General features: G+C 38.4%; 1 protein-coding gene across 3 annotated transcripts in view; it reads right to left on the bottom strand.

Moving 5' to 3' along the window:
• Window positions 1-233: 233 nt before the first annotated feature.
• The window catches only part of LOC117529326 (lysine-specific demethylase 2B), a 50,884-nt gene continuing 40,693 nt past the window's right edge, over window positions 234-10,424 (bottom strand). For all 3 annotated transcript variants that reach the window (XM_034192076.1, XM_034192075.1, XM_034192077.1), the window contains exons 19-21: window positions 8,566-8,727; window positions 7,230-7,448; window positions 234-2,368 (exon numbers count right to left, since the gene is read on the bottom strand). In XM_034192076.1, coding sequence (XP_034047967.1) covers window positions 2,187-2,368; window positions 7,230-7,448; window positions 8,566-8,727 — 563 coding nt within the window. In that variant the 3' untranslated portion in view covers window positions 234-2,186. The remainder of the gene's footprint in view (window positions 2,369-7,229; window positions 7,449-8,565; window positions 8,728-10,424) is intronic.

The following is a 10,424-nucleotide window of genomic DNA, read 5'->3' as shown; positions in this document are numbered from 1 at the left end:
ATATTTGAACATTTTTAGATAAGTTGTAACGTCAACATTTATTTTGTATGACAAAATATATTAATGAATATTTGCATTCATGACCTATAATTGTGGCCATAGCCCATAATGCCACAAAAAGCAATGCCTTTTTATGTGCAGATATAATTCAAATGATACAAAAATAAAACTTTGAAGAAACTATTCTAAAACAACTACCTTTGATAAACGTCTTTTCCAGTGGAATCTCTTAAGTGTAAAGCACAAAGGGTTTTTTTTTTTTGTTTTTTGCACAAATCTTTCAGATTTTACTATTTCGTCAGTTGTGTCAAGGTGAATAACAAAAATAATTTAGCACCTGTTATACAGTCATACCTTTAAAACTCATTGCTAATCTTTGCTCCTTAACCTCCATGTTGATTTCTGGATTCTGGTCCTGATTACCGGTACACATCTTTGATTTTGATTGCTGGTCTTTGAATCTTGCTTTCTTATAGTAGGTCTTGCATTTATCCTGGTTACAGGATCAAATGAATCAAGATGAAGGGGTGGATCCTGACTTGTTTTGATCATGTTGAATCAACCACCAATCCTGGTAAAAGGATCAAAGGAATCAAGATGAAGGGGTGGCTCCTGACTTTTTTTTTTTTTGATTATGTTGAATCAACCACCAATCCCAATTGCAGGATCAAAGGAATCATGATCAAAGGCAAGACAGACTCCTTGAGTCAGACCTGCAGCATAATGTAATCAACGTTTCTTTAACTTAAGATCTACCAATCAACCAAATGTAATTGAAATCTATGGGTTTGAGTGGAACCATATCTTGACCCAGGATTTTTACTTTCACCCAGAAAGTTACGCTTTCACCTGCAATTGTTATCTACATTGTTGCCAAAAGAACTCTGTGACTTTTGAAAACTATTCAATTTTGAGCTAAAGTCAAAAACTTTGTAATTAATGTTTCACCACTGGTTTAATAAGATTTGCTGCTTTTGAAACTGGAACATTACATTGCATGAAAATTATACAAACTTAAATCTTAATTTCTGGGTTCATGAGAATTTTGATATCTACAGTAAAATAACATTATGAGTGGAGAAAAGATAAAAATCCTGTTTCAGTTGCTCTACTCCATTTTTTCTGTGAATTGAAGTACAGGCTGTATTGTGGCACATCAAATTCACATCACCTAAAAAGGTTTGTGCAAATTTAATCATAATCCTCTGGGTTATTAAAACTATTTCTTGCATGACTCAAATGTGGAGTTTAAATGAGGACATGGGTAAACCAGCTTTAATACTGTTTGACAGTTACTAAATCTTTGACTATGGAATGAACGGGTATTGTTGCTACTTACAGAGCTAAAATGTTCCCTTTTGCAAAGTACCAACCTGTGTTTGGACATTTATATGAAGCTATGTTACTATACAATACATCTGGACTACAACTCATTAACAGTCAAACACTTCCACTTAAACAAAAAAGGCCAAAAAGACTTTATACACCATGTCAGTAATGACTGTGAATACATTCATGTATTCATACTGGCTGTATCAGTGCAAATAAACATTTTCTGCAAGACACCTCATACAAAGGTATAACAACATTTTTACAGAAAATTAAATGGACAGCACCTTTATCCAATAGGAAACAGAGTACTGGCATATTAAAAAAAACACAAACACAAAAGCTACCATCCTACAGTTTGGCAACAAATTGAGACTTTTGTCTCTCAGCAATTGATTATCAATTTTTAATGGAACTATACTGTGGTGCACTTAAAACTGCACATAAATGTATGAAACACTTTCTGATACAAAAATAGTCATCTACAATGCATGAACTTTGCATTGGAACAAATACCTATGAACACAAATATAACCATGGTACTGCAGGTAAACACTCAATAAGAAGAAATAAATAAGTTATTAATAGGTGCAAATTTCTGAAAAACAGCAACAACCCCCCCAAAAAACTGTCCATATTGCCCCCCCCCCCAAAAAAAGTTTCCATTTTTACAGAAAAAAAAAAGTTGTGGCTTAGCAGCACAGGTTCCCTTTCCATCAGTTTTACAGACATGGTGTCCTCGTGCCTGTTCAGTAGCCCGCAGACGACGAAACAGCTCGGCTTGCCATACACGACTGTCTGCTGCCTCCGTGTGGGCAGTAGTTTTAATGTGTCATGAGCATCGTGCAGTCCTCTGCCTAACTGATCTTTTGCAGTAGTTTGTCGTCCGTCAGTCCAAACTGCACGCTGACTGACATTTCAGCAATGAACTGTTCACATCCTTCCTTTGTCACCTGCTTGCAGTAGCGCAGGTCGATACAACATATGCTTCCACAACGCTTGAAATAGGTCAGTGACTGATCTGTGACCCTGTTGCAGACTGCAGGGAAATGGGAAGGAATAAAGAAAAAATTATATGTAATGGCTCACCTGAACAGACATACACTAAGCAATGTACACACTGATTTTGATAAATGTGTAAAAAAGAATTCCCTAATCAAAAAGTAATGTATTACCTTTTGATTTTGGTGCATTTATCATTTACAGTGAGAACATTCTGGAAAGTCAACAAGCACGAGATTGAATTTTTAGCACTTGTTTGCTTCACAAAATAGAACCAATAGTAGCCAAGGGGACATGCTAGTGGTTTTACATTTTTTAACACAACTAGCACACATACAAATTATTACATCTACATTCATGCAATAATTTAATGATTCATGTCTTGACTGATGACTGACAGACCAAGGGATCTTGCCCGAAACATTACATTCATTTTCTATTAAATAAAAATTTTCTGTCTGGGAACACTGTGGCTGTGCTGATCATTTGTTTTTTCTTTTTGATATTTTTTTGGTCCTGCACGCCTTTTTATGTGCTTTGGATGTGGGTGTCTTTGCATTATCAATATTCTAAATGTTACCATTTTATTCTACCATATTTACAGTTTTATTTCCTTCATACTAGTGATCTGTTTGATGTTAAAGCTACAGTATGTCAGATTTAGTGCCATCTAATGGTGACGTTGCGGACTACATTATCTTGTTGCTGGTCATGACTTCATCTTCCTTCATGTTTTTGCTTCTTTGGCAACAGGGATTTGTGCTCCCTTATTTTCTGTTAATATGTATGAGCCAATAATTCTAAAAAACTAGCAGCCAGCAGACAGTCGACAGAGGAGTAACCACTGATTACAAAAGAATGTGTCCACCGCAAACATCAGATAAATCGTCGAGCGATGATGGGAAGAAAAATGCTAGCTCTGCAAATCAGGTCAGTTTGTTTCACATTATGCAGCTCAAATTAGCGTTTTTGTTTTTTTTAAAATTATATTTCATGAAAAGCGTCTTTGAAATATTAACGTTACAGTGCATCAGTAAAGTATTCACAGCGCTCCACTTTTTCCACATTTTGTCATGTTACAGCATTATTCTAAAATGGATGAAATTATTTTTTTTTTCTCTCTCTCAAAATTCTACACACAATACCCCATAATGACAATGTGCAAAAAAAAAAAAAAAAAATTGAGACATTTGCTAATTTATTTAAAAAAACTCCAAGAAATCACATGTACATAATTATTCAAAGCCTTTGTTATGAAGCTTAAAACTGAGCTCAGGTGCATCCTATTTCCACTGATCATCCTTGAAATGTTTCTACAGTTTAATTGGAGTCCACCTGGGATAAATTCAGTTAACTGGACATGATTTTGAAAGACACACCTGTCTATATATAAGGTCCCACGGTTGACAGTGCATGTCAGAGCACAAACCAAGCATGAAGTCAAAGGAACTGTCTGTAGACCTCTGAGACAGGATTGTCTTGTGGCACACATCTGTGAGACCTGTGAGACCATGAGAAACAAAATTGTCTGGTCTGATGAGACAAAGATTGAACTCTTTGGCGTGAATGCCAGGTGTCATGTTTGGAGGAAACCAGTCACCATCCCTAGTGGACCAGACCTGAAACCGACTGAACATCTCTGAAGAGATCTGAAAATGCCTGTGCACCAACACTCCCTGTCCAACCCGATGGAGCTTGAGATGTGCTGCAAAGAGGAATGTGAAAAACTGCCCAAAGATAAGTGCTTGTGGCATCATATTCAAGAAGACCTGAGGCTGTAATTGCTGCAAAAGTTGGATCAACAAATTATTGAGCAAAGGGTGTGAATACTTATGTACACGTGATTTCTTCATTTTTTTATTTTTAATAAATTTGCAAAAATTTAAAAAGAAAAACTTTTTTTATATTGTCATTATGGGGTGTTGTGAGTAGAATTTTGAGGGGAAAAATTAATTTCTTAACTGTATTAGTACAACATATTTCATGAAGTAATGAGGTATTTTATGAACATGTATTGTGCAAAACTGCAATAAATAGGGGATTTTTTCAAATTCAAGTATTTTCATTTATATAGCACCAAATCACAACAAGGTTGCCTCAAGGTGCTTCACACAAGTCAGGTCTAAGGGCCCTGTCCCACTGGCATTTAGGAGGATTTGCAGATGGAATGCGCACAAAAGTGGCCCACATCCGCCAAACAACCGCAATAACCGTGTAACATTCCTGTATGAGTCGGCCGCCATCCGAACACGTCCGTGATCATCCGCAGAGGCACGCATGTCTGCAGCCAGGATTTTTGAGCGGCTCAAAAATCCTGCTGCGGATGAGATCCGCATCACTGCCTGAACACATACTGAAGACATACACAACCAACGTGCCACATATCCCCTGTCATCCGCTGATATCCGCAACCGACGAGTTGGCGTGGCTTGGCGGCGAACCGGCGTGCAAAACAGATATGACGCATGCCCAGCACAGCCACATCACGGTCGCAAATGGTATGTCGCGCATGCAGACAGAGTGGGCATGGATGAAGCGAGTGCATCACAGCCGCTGTGCCCTTCATGGGGGCGCCTCCGCAGTCGCCTTCGCTTCTGTTCCCTGTTATATCTGCTTTTCTTCCTCATGTATTCGCTGATCCACCCCGGGACATTTGTTATTTCTGCACATCTTTGTTGCGGACGCTCAGCTTTTGTCTCCTCATTTCATGTGCAAATCCTCCTAAACGCCAGTGGGACAGGGCCCTAACCTTACCAACCCCCAGAGCAACAGTGGTAAGGAAGAACTCCCTCTGAGGAAGAAACCTCAAGCAGACCACACTCAAAGGGGTGACCCTCTGCTTGGGCCATGCTACAGACACAAATTACAAAACAATTCACAAAACAAACACACAGGAAATGTTGCCGTGCACAGGATCATTTCTGGAACAGATACCACACCCATCTCTGGATGCCATCTACAGTTACCAGTAGATGGCAGTGTTCATAACACTGTAACACTGAATGTGTGAGCACCCACACATTTGCTAAAAGTGATGGACTTAAACAGAATTTTCAGTTTTCAAACTGCCTTTTTTACAAATGAAAAAAATGACATATTTACAAATACAGATTTATTTATAAAACCCACCACACATTTCAGTAACTGTGTGTCATACCCATACCAGCCAACCACTGACGTGAGGAAATTAACGTACCCATAATGCAATGTGGCATGTGTGTCTACAAGCTGAAACCTTCAAAATTAGTGCACTACTTTAAAACTAAAACATATAGCTGATATTTTCACTTTATAAAACGACAGACGTGATGTTAATTTCAATAACTTGTCCGCAATTAGTCTGTTTCAAATTATAACCATAACTCAAAACTGTTTGCCTGTGCAAGACTCCAGTGAAATGACAGGCAGGTCTGTATGGTGTGAAGAGAAATTATCTTTTTTTTGTCCCTTCTCTACTTTCTCTCTGGTCACCAGGTCTCTTTGGCTGAGAGAAGGCCGATCTGAGACAGAAGCACTGACTTGTTGTGTCAGTGGCTGCTGTGTATTGAAGTCAATACTGAAAGTTATTGGTTTAGCTTTTATCTGTAACTTCCGCTAAACCTTTTAGGGATTTATCAGTTTAGCGTTATAAAAGTTAACTTTTCAGTTACCGGATTAACGGTTATCAAAGCTAACTTTTTGGTTAGCTGTGCCCATCACTGGCTTTGCTTTAGAAGTGCTTCAAATTATACTGTGATAGAACCTTTAAGCTATACTGCCCAGTCTTAAGACACATTGACACTTACATGAATTTGATCCTCGCACTGGCACACAATCTGGTGTGCCAGTGAATAAACTCATCGTAAACTGCTGTAAACTGTGTGTGAACTCTGCATGGCTGCGCGCAAGTGGGCAAAGAAAATTCTGTAATGTTCAAAACTTCTGCTACATATTAATTTGGTGAACATTGTGTAACCTATTCAAAAACACTGGAAGCCACTGCGTGTCATTGCGCACATCGCATCTGAACAATTATGACGAGATGTTACATCTATAATAAACATAAATTTACAGATACATTATAAAACTCATAAGAATGAATGAAAATGCAACTGTTTTACCAATCCATTACAAAATATATATATTATAAATAATTACCTTTGAGACAAGATTCCAAATACATTCTCCACCGCACAACGTGCACGAGACAAGCTGCAGCTGTAGATAATCTCTCTGTGATTCTGCGAGCGATGAGAGATGGCTTCATCAGGCAAGTATTGAGAGCAAATGTGTCATCGGCTATGAAATGGCTATTATGTATAGCATGGCATCAAGCGGGACAAAGCGGGACGCGTTGGCACAACGAATTGCGAGGCAGTGCTGTGATCAAGTTTGTTTAAGTGTCAAGGTGCCTTTAGTTAGAAGGGTGGAGGTACGATTCAGAAACTCGACTGCTGGCAGTATGACTAGTAAAGGGAGAGAGCTAGCTGATATGATGAAGATGAGAAAGAGGTAGACACACTGTATGTACAAGAGAACACATGGCAGTGGAGTAAGGCTTGTTCAACTTGGTGTACTATTGTGTAGCTGTGTGTAGAAATGTTGCATATAAGGGTAATCCTCACGGAAGAGAATATTATTACAAATTATTAGTGAACTAGTGGTAACAGTGATGCATGTAAATGGAAACTGAAAGGGTGATGAATTTATTAAAAAAAAAGATGGCCCTTTCAAGGAAACCATTTAATTCACATCTACGATATGATGTCCAAGTTCATTAGGAATATATCTTCATGTGGACCAACATAATAAGTTTTTAAATGCATGTTGCAAAGTTTAAATTAAGCCCCAGTGAGCACCAGGAAGATGCATGACAACAAGCTGCCTGAAGTCTTCTGAGGTCTGAGATGACATCCTACCTGACAGGTTGACGTCGGTGAGCGAGTCTCTGGTGGATGTTCCTGCAGCAGTCAGGATGTTGACAGACTGGTCCGTGATGTGGTTGCAGTAACTGAGGTCCAGCTTGGACAACAAAGGCATGTAGCGGATGATGAGGCGCAGAGAGGTGTCAGTGATGTCCAACCCTGCCAGACGGAGGTCTACCACATTACGCAGCTTACTCCTGTTGTCTAACTGACCTAGAATTTTTTTTTTTTTAATTGAGATTTTACAAACAGCAATAAATTGAATGAGTTTCTTATATGTGCGCATATCGAGACAGACATTTCAGTTTAAAAAAACAGAGTTAAAGTGGAGTTTTATAGTTATTGAACACAGCCCCAGTAAGCAAAGATTACCAAGAGATTACTGTATTTATTTTTGTTTGCTTGTTTGTTCACATGTCCACCATAATACCTTAAAATTCACAACAGACAGAGACATAAAACTAAAAGCACACATCACAACATGCCCGCAGACAGCCTGGGGGCATGTTGTGATGTGATTTAAATGTCGTAATCATACTATTATCCAGCACTGAATTCTTATTGTGTGTTGTCATTTTCAGTAATTTTCACTTGTGAGTTTCACTTGTCACTTAAAAGGTGGACAATACAGCTGTTTTTAACTTAATTTTCCAAGCACCTTGCATGCATACATTGTGTCAGCAAAGTGTCTTTCCTCTAAAATATCTTATGCAAAAACAAACCATCTGCACATTAATAAAATACTACTAGGAGACTGCAGAGAATTATTTTTATTATATTGGAATTTAGTTTTAGATTTTAAGTGTTAATTCTGTACAAAATATGATGTTATGTACTTTGACATGACATTAAAATTTATTTTTGTTCTGTGGCCCTCCTCCCAGATTAATTTTAGGCCCTTCATAAGAATGAATTTGGGCACCCCTGCTCTGAGATCAATGTCAAGGTCAAATTCAAGAAATAATCTAAGAAGCTCTTTTTCATTAATATTTTGTCACTACAACCTCCAAAAACAGATGGTCACGGTGGCCTGTTACAAATTAAATTTCCTGATTTGCTTTTGCTCTGATCTAGCTTGCTTTGGGGTGACACAAACTGTAGTTTCACTAATTATGCATATAAATAAAATTATGTACAGCGGCAATTAGGCAATTAACTACAGAATCTTTGTCAATATTCCAGCAGTCATAGTTATTGTTTGCACAGAAGAAGAACCACAATGCAAACAGCCCTGACTTTTGTTATTTCATGCATCCTACTGCATAGTCATCATCAACTCTGCAGCTATTACAGACTGTTCAGACAGAACAAGTAGGTGGCAGATTTATACCTGGCCTATTATCTGTAGGTGGTGACAGCACATCCCTCATCTGGGCATCTTTCAGTCCCTCAACCCACTGAACATCCAGTGTTCGGAGAAGAGGACAGCTGGAAGTGCAGAGAGCAGAAACTGCCACCCAGGAGCATCCCGACAACAGCAAAATACGCAGACCTGCAGGGACACCAAGGACACAAGTCAAAGTCCATAGCACTGATTTACACTAGCTTTAGATTTTGCAGGATCTTTTTGAAATGACCACATTCAGTTTGTGGAAGAAATGTCATATTTTACAATCTCTTTGCATGCAGTATGCCTGCTGATCAAATTACAGTAATTTAATCATCTAAACAAAAAAAACTATATATATAAACGCAATGCTAAACTACTCCCGGCTCTTAAAATAGGTCAAGGTCAGCCATCTTTGAACTTGTCTAAGGTCTGTGTGCCAAGAATGTTCCCTGTGAATTTGAAGACCCTGACAGTAACAGGATTGGAGTTTTAATGAACACAGACAGACAGATGGACGGACGGGTGCAAGGCCTTTGCAAAAGCTGATGGCCATATTTTGGCCTCGGGTAAAAATCAAAATTCAGCAGCCCGAGAACATGAATCTGAAAGAAGCACACCAGTTATTTTACTAAAAGGCATCTTAAATACATCAACTAAGACATGCAGGTGAAATTTCTATAATCTACACGCAGGTTGATCATTATTTTTAAATCAAAAAAATTAAACACAATGCCAAAAATTCTAATGTGTGGAAAAATTCTATTATAAATCATTTACTCATCTGAATAATAAATTCAATGTTGGAATTTATTTTACTCAAATTTAAACCCGAGACTTATTCACATTCTGTCTAGTGTTTAAAGCTGTGTCATGGTGAGTTCTTGTAAATGTGCCAAATAAAATGCTACAACTACATGGATGGAAAGCCAAAATTCTGAAAACAGTATCACTTCTCCATACAGCTGGCATATCACCATATCATTATACAACAACAAACATTCATTTGTTCTACTACTCTTCCAAAATGCTTGGGCCAATATCCACCAAACTTGATATGTGGATGACAGTCAACACCAGAATTCTCCTTAAAGTGTTTTTATTTATTTATTTTTTTTGCAAAAGTCAAGGCCATTGGTGCCAAAGGTCAAAATCTAGGTTTTTCCACACTGCCCTTAGCTTGTCACACATATGGGAATGAAATCCCGGAGTTGCCCATTAAGGTCATATTTGCCAGACGTCAGTCATCTGAGTCAAGGTCATGTCTACCGTCTACAGGTCCTTTTGCTGTTTTCTACCAAAGCTGATAGGTCAGTGGAAATTTGCTGTAGAAATTGCCAATGAAGACTTCACTTTTGCAAAGGTCAATCACAAGGAATGTGATTTTCAACCAGATTTAGACAAAATTTGGCAGACACTGGAATTGTACCGGTAACGTCAATCATTTGGGTGACTCATTTGGGTCAATCATTTGGGTGACAGTCAAAGGGAGCCTAAAGTCAGACTGCCATTGCTGTTACAGTCTTCATGCCCGTGGATACTATTACAGAATATACCATCATGTTCACAACCACTACCATAACCAATCATCCAAACACAACTCTAACGGTTTTCCACACAACCTGAATGGGCACAGTGGAGGTACATGTTAAAATCACTCTGAATACATGTTGCATTTTCACAATGATAAAACAGCACAACAAAATACTTCTGCTATGCGCAGTGTTCAGTATGGATGTTAAGGTGCACTGACACTAGCTGCACGAACTTGCATGCATGTCGTTGTGATGATCCCACCCGCTGTGATCCCAGCTGGACGCCGTGCTTTGTTCCACTGCCTGCCACACTGCGTATATAAAATA

Source organism: Thalassophryne amazonica, chromosome 17 (assembly GCF_902500255.1).
Source record: "Thalassophryne amazonica chromosome 17, fThaAma1.1, whole genome shotgun sequence".
NCBI lineage: Eukaryota > Metazoa > Chordata > Actinopteri > Batrachoidiformes > Batrachoididae > Thalassophryne > Thalassophryne amazonica.
The sequence above is the reverse complement of the archived record's forward strand: the minus strand, read 5'-3'. Positions and strand labels throughout refer to the sequence as shown.